At 46.5% G+C, this 16775-nt stretch overlaps 3 protein-coding genes, 1 long non-coding RNA gene, 2 other non-coding genes and 2 pseudogenes across 37 annotated transcripts; 1 reads left to right on the top strand and 7 right to left on the bottom strand.

The window, feature by feature from the left end:
• The first annotated feature begins 644 nt into the window (after positions 1-644).
• On the top strand, positions 645-5211 carry LOC109784325 (lipid phosphate phosphatase 2). 29 transcript variants are annotated; one of them, XM_020342928.4, is made up of 11 exons: positions 653-774; positions 960-1049; positions 1163-1499; positions 1700-1790; positions 2689-2910; positions 3011-3098; positions 3177-3286; positions 3416-3509; positions 4210-4398; positions 4505-4564; positions 4658-5211. In XM_020342928.4, the coding sequence occupies exons 5-11, from the start codon at positions 2695-2697 to the stop codon at positions 4876-4878; spliced, it is 978 nt and encodes a 325-aa protein (XP_020198517.1). In that variant the 5' UTR covers positions 653-774; positions 960-1049; positions 1163-1499; positions 1700-1790; positions 2689-2694; the 3' UTR covers positions 4879-5211. The 29 variants fall into 29 exon arrangements, with proteins under 29 accessions (XP_045090521.1, XP_020198552.1, XP_040259256.1 ...); XM_073509922.1 differs by having other exon boundaries at positions 960-1285; positions 1378-1499; positions 1706-1790; XM_040403318.3 differs by having other exon boundaries at positions 655-774; positions 941-1049.
• Positions 5212-5726: 515 nt separating this feature from the next.
• LOC141042644 (small ribosomal subunit protein uS10-like) lies at positions 5727-7195 on the bottom strand (the record flags this gene model as incomplete). The annotated part of the gene is made up of 2 exons (XM_073511501.1): positions 5727-6041; positions 7036-7195. Coding segments are annotated over 2 exons (303 nt in total), but the record flags the coding sequence as incomplete, so codon positions are not given.
• On the bottom strand, positions 6147-6224 carry LOC120962165 (small nucleolar RNA SNORD36). Its single transcript, XR_005753015.1, has one exon. It is a non-coding gene; the product is annotated as a small nucleolar RNA SNORD36 (small nucleolar RNA).
• LOC120962167 (small nucleolar RNA SNORD36) lies at positions 6412-6491 on the bottom strand. The gene has a single exon (XR_005753016.1). It is a non-coding gene; the product is annotated as a small nucleolar RNA SNORD36 (small nucleolar RNA).
• On the bottom strand, positions 6647-6730 carry LOC120962166 (small nucleolar RNA SNORD36; annotated as a pseudogene).
• Positions 6837-6922, bottom strand: LOC120962169 (small nucleolar RNA SNORD36; annotated as a pseudogene).
• A 629-nt stretch (positions 7196-7824) lies between the features above and the next one.
• Positions 7825-12665, bottom strand: LOC109784468 (uncharacterized). 4 transcript variants are annotated; one of them, XM_073509936.1, is made up of 9 exons: positions 12347-12665; positions 12170-12203; positions 10210-10591; positions 9970-10117; positions 9666-9755; positions 8765-8819; positions 8566-8688; positions 8241-8297; positions 7825-8154 (listed from the first exon to the last, which is right to left on the bottom strand). In XM_073509936.1, exons 3-9 carry the CDS (start codon positions 10470-10472, stop codon positions 8024-8026), a joined length of 867 nt encoding a protein of 288 aa, XP_073366037.1. In that variant the 5' UTR covers positions 10473-10591; positions 12170-12203; positions 12347-12665; the 3' UTR covers positions 7825-8023. The 4 variants fall into 4 exon arrangements, with proteins under 4 accessions (XP_073366037.1, XP_073366038.1, XP_073366035.1 ...); XM_073509937.1 differs by lacking the exon at positions 12170-12203; XM_073509934.1 differs by lacking the exons at positions 12170-12203; positions 12347-12665 and adding an exon at positions 11177-11468.
• Positions 12666-12894: 229 nt separating this feature from the next.
• LOC120976393 (uncharacterized) lies at positions 12895-15142 on the bottom strand. Its single transcript, XR_005771776.3, has 4 exons — positions 14984-15142; positions 14776-14886; positions 14582-14646; positions 12895-13018 (listed from the first exon to the last, which is right to left on the bottom strand). It is a non-coding gene; the product is annotated as an uncharacterized lncRNA (long non-coding RNA).
• Between the last annotated feature and the right edge of the window lie 1633 nt (positions 15143-16775).

Raw genomic sequence — 16775 nt, 5'->3', positions numbered from 1 at the left:
CGTGATTAGAGGTTGTAGATCCAGGCACCACGTCGAAAGGTTTCATAGGAGAGCTGCAGGCTGATTTCCTGGCATTGCGGATAGGATATCTATCCTCGACGCACTCCTTGGATCCGAAACGCGGGCCGCCGCGGTCTCGTGGAGTCCACGGCGAACGAACGGACTGAGCCGCAACGTGGCCATAGGCCGGGCGTAGTCCAGCCATGGCAAGGGGTCCGGCAGGGGCCTTGGCCCCGTCGGAAACGGGGGGGCGGCTAAGGTCTCTTCTTGTCAAGGCTGATTGCCAGCTCCTTTACTAGACGAGGTTGGAAAAATAAATTGTTGTAACAAACGGAACCTTGTTTCCGTAAAAAAAGAGTCATGGTAGGCGAAAAATAATAATTCGCAATAAGGTTACTAGGCAAAACAGTTACAGTGAACAAGTGGCCCAGTTCATGCTGCAGAAAAAAGACAAAGAAAACGTTGCGTCCTGTGATGAGCAAGCTGTCATTATACAACTCATCCGCTAACGGTTACATAGATCCAAGAAGCATCACACCACATATTCATACTCCCCAAGAAGCCAAACCTACAGCGCATGAGCTCGAAATGAGCGGGTAGCTATCTGATGGAAATTTAATAAAGAAAGTAATCTCTAAATAAACAGAGGATGCTCTGGTTCTGGTAGACAGACGGCCCAGATACTTTCCCCCACCCCGAACCCCCCGTTGATTCTCGTCTCCCTCCGACTCCGACCCGCGCATCTGGGGCTCCGCCGGCGGCCGGACTAGATGAGTGAGTCCCTCGCTTTCTCTCCTCCCTCACTCCCTCCGTTCTTCTCTCTGCACACACACAGGGCGAGAGGCAGAGCAAGCTCCGTTAGCGCGCGGTAGCGGGGCGGCTGCTTGCCGGCGGGTTGGTAGTAGCAGGGGCAGGTTCTTGGCGTTTGGCATTTCTTTAGGCGTGCTTTCCGGCTGCAGGAGCAGGAGCAGGAGCTTCAGGGACAGCACTTGGTTGACGCGCGCACGAGCTTCACGGCAGCACCTTGAATTTCCTCCCCCATATCCCAGGTTATTTGGCCCCGACCCTGGATCCTAGTCTTCTTCTTAACACTAGTGCTTGGCAGAGAATGTCCATGCTGTTGATTTGTCATCTAAATGTTGCCGAATTGTTCTTGCTCAAGCTTTGGCAAGAATGTGTGAACATGCCTAGGCTTGGAGGAGCACCTTCCTTCCTTCCGGTTCTGACAACTCTTTAGGGACTGCAAATTGCTTGTTTGTCCATGGAGCGAGCAGCAAGTAGCTACGTACGTGTCTGCACACCATTGGACACAAAATTAGGATGCTTTGATAGACAATCAACACTCGAGAGATTTATTTAAAGAAAGCAAATAAGCAGGGGGTGCTTTGGTAGACGGCCCAGATACTTTCCCCCACCCGGAACCCCCCATCGATTCTCGTCTCCCTCCGACCCCAGCGGCGGCGCACGTCTGGGGCTCCGCCGGCGGCCGGACTAAATGAGTGAGTCCCTCGGTTTCTCTTCCCCCTCCCTCCGTCCCTCCGTTCTTCTCTCCGCACACACACAGGGCGAGAGCCAGAGCAAGCGCGAGCTTGGCCGGCAGCGCGCGGTAGCGGGGCTGCTGCTGCTTGCCGGTGGTGTGGCAGTAGCAGGGGTAGGTTCTTGTCGTTTGTCATTTCTTTAGGTGCGCTTCCTGCTGCAGGAGCAGTTGCAGGAGCTTCAGGGACGGCGACACGAGGCTGACGCGCGCATGAGCTTCACGGCAGCACCTTGATTTCCTCCCCAGATCCCAGGTTATTTGGCCCGCCCCTAAATCCTAATGTTCCTCTTAGTACTAGTGCTTTGCAGAGAATCTCCATGCTGTTGACTTGTCATCTAAATATTGCCGAATTGCCAGCATAGAATGTCCATGGTTTTACAACGAGACAAATATGTTAATTTATACTCCCTCCGTCCCAAAAAGTTTGTTCCTCAAATGGATGTATCTAGCACCTAGTGCTAGATACATCAATTTCAGGGACAAATTTTTCCGGACGGAGGGAGTATTCAACAAAAATGTGTGAACATGCCTAGGCTTGGAGGAGCACCTTCCTTCCTTCCGATTTTGACAACTCTTTGGGGACCGAAAGTTGCTTGTTTGCCCATGGAGTAGCAAGTAGCTAGCTACGTACGTGTTTGCGCACCGTTGGACACAAAATTAGGATGGGGTAATCGGAGGCGATTTTTGGTACATCTAGTGAAGTTTGTTCGCCCGTATTGAGAGAGAATTTTCGTCGATACACAAGGGCACCTGAGCGGGAGAAAGGGAACTGCTGAACAACTTACCTGTCCCATCTTGGCAACCTTGTATGCCCACGCTTCGCGCACTCCTTGATAATTGGAAACTATAGCCTGTACATATGATCATTTTCCAATCAAGGTTGCAAGTTATTTGGAATTCTAGGAGCATCGTGTGTACAAATAAACTGAGGAAATACAGGAACACAGAATTATTACAGAAGCCAGTCAAACAGAATAACATTGTCTTCATCAGAAATGCAAGTATTGTGCTCCTGTTTTCGTTTTTAATCCTTTTTTGGCTTTTTTTTACCTTTCATTTAATTAATCATAGCTGTATTACATCCAGTCTATCTTGTAACTATTGCAACTTTACTCAACAATTCTTTGTCTTGCCCCCTTTGTTATTTGTAGGACATAATGGCGGATATCCCGTTAGGCTGTTACACTATAAAGTCCCATGGAGCCCAAATTGCAAGACTCCACATGTATGACTGGATAATACTTGTCCTCCTTGCTGTCATAGATGGATTGTTGAATATAATTGAGCCTTTTCACCGTTTCGTTGGGAAGGACATGATGACTGACTTGAGATACCCCTTACAGGGCAATACTGTGCCCTTTTGGGCTGTTCCGGTGTGTTCTTGTGCTGCTAATTTTGGACTTCCCATTGTTTACATCATTTTTGTGCCATTCAATAAGATAGTTCCACTTTTGTAACTCACATGATTTGCAGGTCATTGGAATCGTCTTACCCTGTGCCATCTTTGGTGGAATTTACTTCAAGAAGAAGAATTTCTATGATTTGCACCATGGCATACTGGGTATCTACATATTCTTAGGCATATGAATATGTTGACATTGTATGTACAAGAAATAATTCGAAACACGTGTTTTTGTAGGTATTCTTTATTCGGTGCTCATAACTGCGGTGATTACTGATGCAATTAAGGATGGAGTTGGCCGACCGCGTCCTGATTTCTTCTGGCGCTGTTTCCCAGATGGAAAGGATGTAAGATTACTAGCCAAGAACTTCACTTTTTCCAGTCACAAGTTCATCTTTGTTGACCTGCCCATTGTTCAGTTCTTATCATCTATGGAGCCCATATTGACCAAAACTCATCGAAGGACTCTTTTTCAGCTTTATGACAATGTCACTACTGGCGTTCTGTGCCATGGGGAGAAGAGTGTCATCAAGGAAGGTCACAAGAGCTTCCCAAGTGGACATGCATCATGTAAGTCATTTAATATACCTAATGTTTCCTTTGGAAATACTGGTGTCAGGCATTTGGTCAGCTATGCCTATGGAATTCTTTAAAACTCAGTTACATACTTGAAGTTGTTTTTTACACCCTTGTGATAATCCTTTTTGACACAAACCATGCTGGGACCTGGGAATAAGTGATGGTACCTGTATTTTTGCGGTTGGTTGGGCTGCTTGTGTTAGCTGGCTTAGGAGGCCTTAGTGGCAGTCATTGAACCAGGGGAAGTCTGATGGGTGGCTAGGCCACAATTGGGCACGAGACAGCCTGGTGCGTTGGCTACATTGGTGCGATGTGGCAGCGAACCAGGAAGTGCCCCATTTCAGTTTAGATGCTTTGGTTGCTGCTTGGTGTAGTAGTTGTGTGGTAACTAGTTCTGGAATTACTCCACAGCATAAAAACATTGGGTTTGTCATGTGTACCATTTTGTGGAGGTATATATGTACATCTTATAATGGACAATGCCACATAGGTCATGTGTTTGATTAGAGACCCCACAAAATTGGCCTAGCCTTACAATTGGGTCAGTCTTTTATTACCCACATGTACAATCTATTTATGTTGTAGTGCTGTTACAATTGCGTCAAATAGGTCATGGCTAGATCACCTAACTAGACCATCGATAAAATAACCTGTTTTCTTTCACCTTGTGCAAATAATCAATCTATTCCAGGGTCTTTCGCCGGCCTGGGCTTCCTCACGTGGTACTTAACTGGGAAAATCGCAGTTTTTGACCGTAAAGGCCATATCGCAAAGCTGTGCATCATTGTTCTGCCTCTGCTTACAGCTGCGCTCGTTGCCGTTTCTCGTGTGGACGACTACTGGCATCACTGGCAAGATGTGTTTGCAGGAGCTATCATAGGTTCGTTTGCCATCTGTCGTAGTTGCGTAAATTAGTTATACAGGTGACCTTCTAGATGCGCATAATTGATTAATAAAAATAAATATACTCCTGTTGCCCTTTGCAGGTCTCACAGTGGCCTCATTCTGTTACCTGCAATTTTTCCCATATCCTTTCGACGCAGACGGTGCCTCCCTCTTTTACCAATTTACCAATGGAGTTTTGAGTCTTCCATGGTTTCTCAATGATAATACGTAGCAAGTAACGATTTCCATTGCAGGATTGTGGCCTTACGCATACAACACCCTCCAGCTAGCCGAGGCGGGCATTGCAGCAAACTCCTTCAGCGTGCGGCCCACCGAGGAGATGGTAGAAGAAGGGCAAGGTGAGGGTGGGATCGCCCTGAGAGACGCCGTGCGGCCCATGGAGGAGACGGTAGAAGAAGGGCAAGGTCAGGGCAGGATCGCCCTGAGAGACGCCCTGAGATGTGAAGAAGACTAGGACTGGAAAGATCCGACGACACCCTAACTGCAATGATTTTCCTCAGGCTTATGTTTTCGGCGCACATCGCAGGCGGCTATCTGGGAGCTGTTTTTCTCATGCACAGTTTGGTTGCTTGGTTTTCACCGTTTGTTTGCTAGAGGTTGACTTGATTGGATAGTTTGGCCAGTGAGGATCTCGGCTGTATATTACAACCTAGTTAGTGTTAGTGTGGTGGGTGAGACATTGTGCATTAATTATTTCTTGGTCTTTCTGATGGCTGTTTTTTCAGAAAGCGGTATGTATGTATATATGATTTGCTTTGATTTTATCAAGTTTGATTGGGTTGCTCAACTTGGGTGAATTGCAACCAGAAAAATTGGTTTGAATGCAGGAATTCTCATACAGGTAAACTTTGCGCCCACTTCAGATCATCGGTTGTTTCTACTACTACCTCTGTCCGGATTTATTAGGCTCCCTCATATTTGGGTCAAAGTATAATGCTGGTTGTCTATTAGGCTCCCTCATATTTTGGGTCAAAGTATAATGCTGGTTGTCTTCCAAAGTGGTTTTCATTGGTATAATTTTTGTGAGATGTAAAAGAGGGCCTAATAAAACCTTGTGAAATGTTATTTGCAAGGAAACCTCATGATCTTGTTCCAAGGGAAATGGTTTGTTGAGCCTTTGTTGCTTTTGATACTATTTGCTCGGCAGCACCTTCCACTGCCAAACATAAATCAGCACTTAAAGATTCTTAAGATATGAAAGAAGCACTGTGAACTATGAAAATGCTACCAAATCTGACAGTAGGTCCAATAGTGAGCCATGTATAAACATCCATTCCAGCACACACACCAGGGCAACGAAAATTGACGGAAGATAACTTAGGACGATAGGCACTTAGAATCACGAAGCAAAGAACCTAGTCATACAAAACCCAGTTCTCATACTACAGAAAGTTTCAAAAATATCTTGGTACGTTGGAGGTGTCTCTCCACCCTTGTAAAAAGATTTAAAGACACATATCTTGGGGTAGCATAACTACTGGTCGCTGATGGTCACTTCGACCTCGACGCCGGGCTCGATGGTGATAGAGGTGATCTGCTTGACGACGTCTGGGGAGCTGACGAGGTCGATCACCCTCTTGTGCACCCGCATCTCAAACCGATCCCAGGTGTTGGTCCCTGTTTTACCACAACCGGATAACATTATTATACTCTGTTTACTTTCAAATCATCATAAGCAACTACAGCACAGCAAGAGTAACAGATGACAGATTTGTGATGGGCTGAGCATCAGGTTTAAAAAGCTCGATTTTGAAACATCAAGTGTATCAGAATAATAATCATATGAATCATCATTTGCTCAGCCCACATCAAGTGCAACTACTTCATCATTCTAGGTAAATTAAGATGTTGAATGACTAAAACTAGCATGCTATAATCATATGGTACTGGTTAAAAAAATGTGAACAGAAGACTACACTTGAACGCATCACTTGCAATGCCTACCAGAAGGAGCAAGTGTATAGAAGAAAACAAACATTAGACAGGCTAGCCATCAGTCTTAAAAAGCTCGATTTTGTATTCCTCAAAGAAAACCTCGGGAATATGTTGTTTTAGCATCATCTGACCAGCCCATCATAAACACAACCCAAAAATTAACATCACATATGAGCAACTGCCATGGGTAAGACCTCTGATAGATTCATTGTGCTATGGATTTCAAATGACAAACAGAAGACACCTACGCAGGATGACCAACAACAACAGACTCTCACTAGATTAACCAAGCATCAGTTTTAAAAAGCTCGGTTTAAGATACATCAATGATGTGAAATCTCAGTAGCATCTCCTTGTAACATCATGTGCTCAGCTGACAAACGATTCAGATGCAACCCCTCTACATTATACACCACACCAACACACTGAGCTGCATATCTAGATACAAAAGAACAAGGCGGTACGTCGATGGCATGCTGGGCATCAGTTTTAAAAAGCTCGATTTTTAGATCATCAAAGACCGGAAAGGCCTCAGCGGTCTAAATGTTTCACATCCTCTGCTCAGCACACCATCATCATCACGGGAATTCTTTCCTACCGTCTAAACAGAGAGCTACCCACAAAAACATAGCGACCCACAAAGCAAATGGGATCAAGCAGAGATTGAGGTGGGTACCTTCTCCGCAGGGGGACTTCCTGGTGGTGATGTTGAGGACCTTGGTGGGCATCCTGACGGGGCCCTTGACCTTGAGCTGCTTCTCCTTGGCGCCCTTCACCAGATCCGAGCACACTGCAAGACAACACGCGTCAGATCGGAGACGCACAAAGCACACGCATCAGATAGGTTGAGTGAGCGTATGAACTCCATTCGCAGAAAAAAAAAAGTGAGTGTTTGAACTGGGAGATCCAATAACACCCAGTCGGATCCTGCAGGTGCAAACTGAGAATAGTTCCCATGGGCACAAAAAACTGACTGACGAATCAAGCATTGTATGTAATGGACCAAAAGTTATGCTTCAAACTGTTAACCATGGTTGCTACTCAGGAATGACAGAGAAGTCCTGAATGGTGAAAGTTACCCTGCGAAAATGGGGCAGCGCCCCAGTGGTCGGTCATTGCCCCCCTGGATGATGAACAAAATAAACAACTAAAAGCATACATCCTAGAAATGCCACTGCTCGACTCTGAATTCTGAAAAAAAATCAGCAGCGCCTCCTCCAAGCAAAAAGGCAGCAAAAACATAGGTGCCGCGCGGGGCATTCGGCCATTCGACCACCTGATATACATAGTTTCCCACGTTGCCAATCAATCAGATGATTCTAAGTCTCACCAAAACCAAAACCAAAATCTCACTGCAGGCAGGCCAGCAGAAATCAGTTTACGCAAATTTTACTTTTTTTTTAAACCACCGTAGAATGCATGCAAATTTTACAAAAAAAAAATATTTGGGATGAAACCTCGCAGATTCACACATCATAAACCAAATTTGCTATTCCATAACATCTGGTCATCATAACCATACACAGGTTCTGCACAACCAGTAAAAAGTCCACAGCAGCAGCACAATGATTACATGATGAAACTCTTGTCGTGCAGCGCATTCATCCCAAGTTTTCGCTGAGCGAGAGGCCGTGCAGGACTCCAGTGCTACGGCAAGGCCTCTTCTACCTCTGGAACGGTATCGGTGCACGTCCTGGCCATGTCTCGATCTTCTCGAAGTACTTGATGGGGACAACGCCGTCGAAGCCCTCCGTCAGGATCACCTTGTTGTCTGAGATGTATAGCTTCATCTCGTCTGGGAAAATAATTCAGAAATCAAATGTCAGCCTCTAGTCTAGAGAACCCAAATGATTTGCTGGTATTTACATGCGGCAGCCATACCTTGCAGTGCCTTTCTGACATTCAAATATATCAATATGTTTGCGCCACTCCGCATACCTGAAGAAGGCAAACCGTTAGTCCATGACAAGGCAGGGGTGGAAGAAACATTAGACCACGAGCTGGGAATAAATAATGATGGGGTATGAGTTGACGATGCACCTAAATAATGGAGAACAGCAATAACTGGGAGCATATCAGATTTACATTGGAAAGATAAATACGGATAATTTCAGCATGATTTTACTTCGAAGAACAGCATTAGTCCTTCTATTTGTTTCCATAAGAATAAACTCAATAATAGTATGTTTGAAATGGAAAATCGTACCACTAATAACTCCTCCATCTGATGGTAAACCACTTGAGAAATGTACATGTAGCCTTGCCATACGTTTAAGCCCATGTTTCAATATTGAATCAACATTTTTCCTGTAAGTTCCATGGACACAGACTGTGGATAGAAAAAAATTAGAACAAACGCCAGCCATTCAGGAGAGGATGCAAACACAAGTGTTAAAATCAAATACCTGAGACTTCATCAGCCGATAGAATTGGTTTCAACAAGCTCTCTGATGTAACAGTCTGCAAGAGGTTTACTTGATTATTATAAAGGCAAACTTGATTCACTAATTCCACTAAGCAAATACAATTCACTTGATGCTAGAATAAGGTAGCAGATCACATGCCACAAACCACCCCAACACGGAAACAGAAAAGGAACTCTGCTCTCAGAAATATGCAAAAATAAGAATGAAGATACATTGGAATTATGTGTCTTCTGATTAAATTAGGGTATTTGGCATATGACCACAAGAACTGTGATGGAACATGTAACAATGAAGACAAGTCTCTGACTTAAGATCAGATATGATTTCTTTCAAAACATACCCACAGGTTACAAAGCTACATTAGTACAATCCTGTAATAGCTTAGGCATCAGAGAGGACAGGAGGTCTTAAATCTTAATTACTAACATGGAAGCTCAACCGTAGTGCTACAGAAGAATATACACTAGCTGTATGCCTGTATAGCACATCAAGGAAGCCAGACCAGGATAAGTCCAAGCCATTATAAGCACGATGAATTGCAACTTCATTCCTAGTACGGGCCAACAAGGACCGACGATATAATTCTCATGACTAGTTATTAATAACAGGAAAACTACCACCGAGATTATAATACTGTAAAAACATTCACATCTCGAGCTAAAGCACACAATGCCCCATATGGAATTGATTCAAAAAATAGTCTGTATGAAAATCCCAAAGAGGGTGCATGCCACTATTAGGGCTCCTTTTATATGTCTAATTTCCTCAGAAGTTACAGAAAAACAATGGTTACAAGGCAGATGATCATGAACATGATAAACACACCATACTTGTAGAAAAAAGAATACATTAGTGCGGAGGGTTCAGGCAGAGAACATACTGTCACAGTGTGCCCCTGGTTAGCTCGAATCAGCAGCTCGCCATCCTCCTCCAACAGACCAAACCTCTGCTTGTTGTCTCGCCTGACTGCCTACAAGCAAAATTGCAGAATTTACTCAAAGCAGCTTACAACTCACAACAAGTTCAATAGTAACCTGGTTAATTTTATAACTTAGAGATATTTCCCAATTTAAGCTCAAGGTGCTAGCTAACAAGATGAAAACAACATGTAGCCACAAGTACACCATGGTGCTTAGAAAAATCATCTACTGTTAAGCAGGAAGATGAGGCATGAGCAATATTACCTCCCTGATTTCATCCACCGTGTGGGAGTTGAGCGGAACCTTGGCGAAGGTCTCCAGGTTGAGGCGGAGCAGGTCGCGGACCCGCACATACCCGTCGCTCCTCATGTTCAGCCTCAGCTCCGGCGCCATGTGCCGCAAGACCCTCGTCCTGAGAAGAGAAGCACAGAAGCACTAGTGAGTACCCGGCTAGCATCGACACGATTGCAGAGAGGGGACCGGGGCTTTGTGCCGGTGTACTACAGGAGGCGGCCGAGGGCATCGATGCGGTTTCCGCCGTTGCCTCCGCCACCGCCGCCGCCACGTCCACCCGGTCGCCTGCCACCGCCATGTCCACCGCGCGGCTGGTGCGTGGAGGCGAAGGCGGCAGCATTGGAGCGGTAGCCAGAGGAGGAGGAGGAGGGGTTCATGGTGAGAGGGAGGCGGAGGGTTGGGGGGAAGGAGGGGTGGAGGAGGAGGAGGGCGCGTATCGGGGAGGAGATTGTGGCGGCAGTGAGGGCTCTCATAAGCAGCAGAAGCGGCGGCAGTGACACGACCGGCGACGCGCGGCGGCAGCCGGACGACCCCTGGTGATGTGGGCGGGTGAGCTCAGCCGGATTGCTGCCTGGGCTTGCGCTACGGTAACCTGGAAGATTAAAGACATGAGCAGTTGTCAATTACAAAAAATCAAATTCCACGCAATTAATTTCAAAAGCTAAAAAGGAAAAGTTATAAAAGTGAATGGTAACCAGATTAATGTTCACAGCACAATTTCTCTCTTTTATTTGTTAATTATGTAACCTTAACTTGAAACTTGTGACATATAGTGAACACACCATGTGAACCTACTTGAATTTCTTTGTCAGATCTTTGACGCCAATATGGTTGCGCTCACGTGGGTTGGAAATACAGATGGCAAGACAGCGGTTAGGCAGAATGGTAAATGTATGTTGAGAGCATATGAGAACCATGTTGCTGTTCAGAAACTAGTAATACGAAAGTGAGAACCAGGCAAAACTACCCTAGGCCTAGTGATTACCTTAGGAAGCACTATATAATAACAAGTAAAACACAGATGAAATCCTAGACATCAATCTTGCAATGTTGGAAGAAAGTAACACTGCTAGACATAGAAGCAACGTGGGGCGCACCTCACGGGCCACAATTATGCAGGCAAGTCTGGCTAGATTCTGGAGTAGGAAGCGGCAGTAGATAAGCTCGATGGACGCACCTCACGGGCTCCTCCCGGGCCTGGAAGAACGAGGCCGCCGCGGCGGAGGCGGAGAAGGAGGCGGGCACGCGCGGCGGAGGAGCAGCGGGGCGGCGGAGGGGGACGCGCGATGCATCCGAGGGGACGGCGTGGGAGGCGCAGCAGGAGGAGCGGCGTGCGGGCGGCGGCGGCGGAGCGGGAGATGCGATGTGGGAGAGACGGAGCGAGGGGAACAAATCCTGCGTGCCCGAGCCGCAATTTTCTTTTTCTTCTCTCCTTTTTTTCTTGAAGTGTTTTCCGACCGAGCGAGACCGAGGTGCGATTTTTCTTCCTCTCTTTTTCTGACGGTGCAGGCCCGAGCCCGAGGTGCGATTTTTTCTTCTCTTTTTTCTTTTTTGGAACTGACATTTTTCCATAGTGTATAATTAAATTAATTAAGAAAATACAAGCCTACGAGTTTGCTTTCTTCAAGTTCTTATATTGTTTGGGGTTACCAAGATGCCTTTCCGTTTATATTTTGTATATACTCCCTCCGTTCCGAAATATAGGTCGCTGGAGGACCAGATGAAAACGGTGAAATTTACATCGCTGCCCCTAGTATGAATCGGTATCCCCATCGTCTTCTTCCTCCATCCGAGGATTTGAAATTCTCCGCCAGGCCATCGTCCGCCCGCCCGCCCCTGCTTCTCCTCCACGCGTCCAGGTCCCAGGCGCTCCCAGGCCCAGGTCCCCTACTTCTCCTCAGCGCTCCCAGGCCCAGGTCCTCGTCTCCAGCAGCAGCGATCCAAGGAGGGTCCTCGTCAGTGGCGGATCCAGGATTGGAGTAAGCCCCGGGCCAAAAAAAAAAATTTGTCGTGAGAGAAAAACTTAACGTCCATCAAGCTATAGCTACCTCAAATATGACTCAATTGCACCAAAAATTTAGAATTTAAACTCAATGCTTAAAGATACAACAAAATAGATAAAAAAAAGATGACAAAAACTATGAACAGTACGTTGCAGTAAAAAGAGTACCAAATCAATGGCTTGCTTCATCAACCTTTTATTTCTACAAAATGAAATGAAATTGACATTAACAGTAGCAACGAGTTTGACAGCAGCAGCAACCAACTCCATAATCAGATTGCAGATAAAAAATGTTTAATCTTTGAAATTTGTATCAACAGACAACAGCCTGAACAGCCCCATTACCAATTCTGGGCAGCAGTCAGCAGAGGGATTGAGGGAAGACGGCGTGGCCGCGTGGAGCCAGGAGAGGTCGAGGCGGCCGGCGGCGAGCCGGCAGCGAGCCGGCGAGCACCGGAGGCCGGAGCAGCAGGTGACCAGCCCAGGCTGGGCGAGCGGCGGAGGGCGCGGGCGGGTGGCGGAGCAGGCGCGGACCACGGAGGCGGAGCAGGCGGAGGCGCGGACAGGAGCAGGTGGGGAGCGCGGAGTGGAGGGGAGTCACCGGCGGGCGGCGGCTGCCTGCGTGGGCGTGGCTGCGTCGATCTAGGTCTGGGGATTGGGGAACGAAGGGAGCAGGGGCAGTCGAGCGGTGGTCTGATGCGCTCGTGGAGAGCCGCGGACGACGCGAGCGGTGGGCTGACGGAGCAACTGCCTGGCCTGGGCCCTGGATGGCTGGATGTGTATTGGGCCAAGCCCCAGGCCCATTCAAAAGCATGCATAGGTAATAACTAAAAACAAATGCCACGCCCCGGGCCTGGGCCCTAGGGGCCTGGGGCCCAGATCCGCCCCTGGTCCTCGTCTCCCAGAAGGAGCACGCGGCAGCAGCAGTCCCAGGTCCCAGATCCAGATCTAGCAGCAGCGATCCCAGGTCCTCAGGGCCTTCTCCCGATCCTTCTTCTCCTGGGCGTGCTCCTTCTCCTGCAACAGCAGCAACAACAGACTTTAGAGCCATACTGATCAGCAGCAGCAACAACAGCTGCTGGGTTCTTCTGCAGGTGGAGTATGGCAGCAGCAGCAGCAGTAGTTTAACAATAGCAGCAGCAGCAGATGTTTTAGAGCAGCAGCAGCAGCTGCTTTTCATTTACTAATTTTTTTTATTTAGCAGAAAAGGTTTAATGAAAACTTTCATTTACTGAATTGAAAAGGTTTAATTAACAGAAAAGGTTTAATTGACTGAGAAGAGATGAGAAGAAGGTTGCTTGTACTCCTACACTAGTCCTACACTAAAACTGGCAGAGAAGAGAGTAGAAGAGGAGTAGAAGAGCAAGCAGAGAAGAGAAGAGAAAGGAAATAAGACAGAAGAAAGAGAAGAGAGAAGAGAGCAACTAAACTACTCCTGCAAGAGGGCAAGAAGAGAGACAATTGTTAGAGTGACAATTAAAGACCACACACAGTGAGTACTACTGCAAGAGGGCAGTACTGGAAGGCAAAAGATAGAGAAGTGAGAAGAAAGAGAAGAGAAGAGAAAGAGAAGAAGAGAGAAAGAAGAGAGCAAGAAGAGAGAAGAGGGCACTCCAATAATAATGCTACACTTGCAATCCTAATCCTCACTAGTGCAATCTGGAGAAGAGAGGAGAGGAGTAAGAAAGCAAGAGGAGTAGGAGAGAACACAAGCAAGAGTTCTACACTAAACTACTGCAAGCAACCAAGCAAGCACTACTGAAACTAAAGCAGATATTTTACACATACTTTACGATAATGTTTTTTACAGAACTAAAATCACAGATGCAAGCAAAACTACAGCAAAAAACTGAAACATGTTTTCTCTGTATTTTTCAAAAACAAAGTGTTTTGCTTGTCCTGCTCCTACATATCACCAATCAACTTGTTTACTCCTGCAGATCAGCAAGCATTAATTAAAATTTCATTTAAAGGAGTAATTTTAATTAACTGAAAAGTTTCATTTGGTTTTAATTAAAGGAAAATTTTCATTTAGTTTTAGTTAAACAAAACGTTTCATTTACTCTTATCTGAAAGGAGTATCTAGTTAAAGGTTTCATTGACTGACAAGAACAGCAAGCAAATGATTGAACAACAAGTTTCAGTTAATTTACTTGGAGTAGTAAAACTTAGTGTCTAGAGCAAAGCATTTGCACCATTTGCCAGATCTGTAGCTACTATTATTTTACTGTATGTTTTTCTCTGTATTTTCATCAGAGCATTCAGAAGCATGCAAACAAAAGTTTCAATACAGACAAACAAATTTGTTTAAACAATTTGCTGGAGTACTCCAAGACACCACAGCAAGCACTAATCCTTGCTGGAATGTCATTGTTCGGCACGCTGCAATTTGCTGGAGTACAACATGATGCAATTTTGTGGAGTACTCCAGTACTACAACAAGCAATAATCTTTGAGCATGATTTTTCAATCATGCTCAAGCACTAATCCTTGCTGGAAATCTCTGACATAAATTCAGTCATGCTAAAGGGCTAAGAAATTCAGTAATGCTCACACAAGCAAGGAAGTAGGAGTACATACCTGACGCAGGGCCTGGGAAGAAGTAGCCATGGCTCCCAGAAGGACTCATCAGGCCTTGAATTCCTCTGAGCAAGATGACCACATGAGCAAGATGTTTAACAGTACATCAATGAAGAAAAGGGAATAAATCCATGAGCAAGATGGTTAACATGAACAGTTAACTGAAACTAGCAGTACATGAGCAAGATGTTTACCAAGTGATTGTACAGCAAGACTGCAGCCAGTACTACAGCAACGTAAGAAGAGAAGATTCAAATCCATGATGGCGGCCATCATCTGCCCCTCCCTCTCGTTCTCCATTTTCACTGTTGGTATCCAACCAACCAAGCAAAAGAGACAACTGTTTCAGATCAAACAAATCGACCGGCAGGAAGAAAGACTACCAGTACCAGGAGTACTTACAGCGGGAGGAAGCAGCTACTCCGCGACGACGACGACGTGGCATGGCGGGGCAGGGCACCGCGAGGACGACGACGTCGCTCCAGACCCGCCGCTCGGGTGCCGCTCCACATCCACGCCTCTGTCGCCCAGATCCAGCGCTAGCACATCCACATCCACGCCTCCGTGGAGTAGAAGCTCGTCGCTGGCGCAAAAGATTGGAATTTGTTTACCTCCAGGATGTGAGTGGAGGCGGGGTGGTGGAGAAGTGGCGGTGGAAGAGGGAGAGGCCAGTGAGCTACGGGGAGACGGGGAGGCCGGCGAGCAACGAGGAGGCCGGCGAGCTACGGGGAGAGGGGGGAGGTGGGCGAGCGACGGGGAGGCCGGCTAGTGCAGCTGGGCGAGTGGGAGAGAGTGAGCGCGGGCAGTGCGGCTGGGCGGTGAGCGAGCGAGTGGAGCGACGCGGGGGGCAAAATTGGAAAGTGTCGATATTTCGTTACTAGACAAAAGTTGAACTAAAAAAGCCCCAACGACCTACATTTCGGAACAGAGGGAGTATATACGTATTCCTCCGCTCATGAAAGGATCATATCGATTCCCATTCACCCCGCCCCGCCATCTTATTTAAGCTTTGGAGTCTGCCATCAATGGCGGCCACAAATAGTACTGCAGCCATCTTGCTTGTGTGGATGCAACCAGCATTACCGCCCATGATAATTCGGGTAAATTTATCAGTTATCTTGAAAAAATTATGTCCTATTAGCAATCAAATGTGCGTCTATGGATGGCACCGCACCAACTCACGTGCGAGCACCCTGCCGCCAGGGAAAAGCGCTCCTACCCAGGCTCCATTAGGGTTTCTCCTGCCCCCCCCCCCCCCCCCCCGACGTCGGTCTGTCTCGTCTCCTTTGGCCTTGAGGCCATGGAGGCGTGCTGGATCGCAACCCTTGCCGGCGGGAAGGCTTCGGTTTTGGATGCTTTTCTGAGTTTCTTTTAGGGTTTGTGTTCTGCTTAGAGACAAGAGGCGACAGTGGCTCTTTGAAGATGAAATAAGTTTCTCCTCGCCTACCCAGTGGTGCTTCTAGCGTCATCAGAGGGTGTGTGTGGAGATTTGTCTCCGGCGAATCTCGCGGGATTCAATCGGCATTTGTCTTCGGTGGATCCGGTCCTTGTTCGTGTGTGTTTGTGTGTCTACAGGTTGGATCGTTCCGATAGAAGCTTCTCTTCAATGACGGCGGTTGTTGTTCCGGTGCGCTGGTTCTATAGGGCCTTAGCACGACGACTTCCTGACTGTCTGCTAAAACAAGTTTTGCGTGGCTCTAGTGAGGGAGGGGCAATGACGGTGGCGCGCCTTCGGCTCGCTTCAGTGCTTTTAGTCGTCGCTAGTTGTTCTGAGGATTTGGATGTAAACTTTATTATTTCTGGTATCCGTTGTGCTATCATGATTAATGATGAATAGATTGGAAGTTTTCCAAATAAAAAGGAGAAAATTTTATCTCCTCTTATCGAGGTTGATTTGACATTTCCATTGTGTTCGAGATGCAGATCTTCTAACCCTATGTTTGGATGTATTGTGTCTACACCACTACACATTGAATCTTTGTGTTGGTTGTTCTTTGCGAATTAAGATGACTTCTTCATCTTCTGTATCATGACATTTTTGTATTTTTCTTTACTGATTATTACGGTTCTAAAATGTAATGAGAAAAAATAACAATCTTCAGTTTCCATTAAAAATATACTATGAGGTATAATATATTGCACAATATCTTTTCTTCTATTTATAAGGGTTGGAGTTGGTGGTGAATTCACTTGT

Source organism: Aegilops tauschii, chromosome 3 (genome assembly GCF_002575655.3).
Source record: "Aegilops tauschii subsp. strangulata cultivar AL8/78 chromosome 3, Aet v6.0, whole genome shotgun sequence".
Classification (NCBI taxonomy): Eukaryota; Viridiplantae; Streptophyta; class Magnoliopsida; order Poales; family Poaceae; genus Aegilops; species Aegilops tauschii.
The sequence above is the reverse complement of the archived record's forward strand: the minus strand, read 5'-3'. Positions and strand labels throughout refer to the sequence as shown.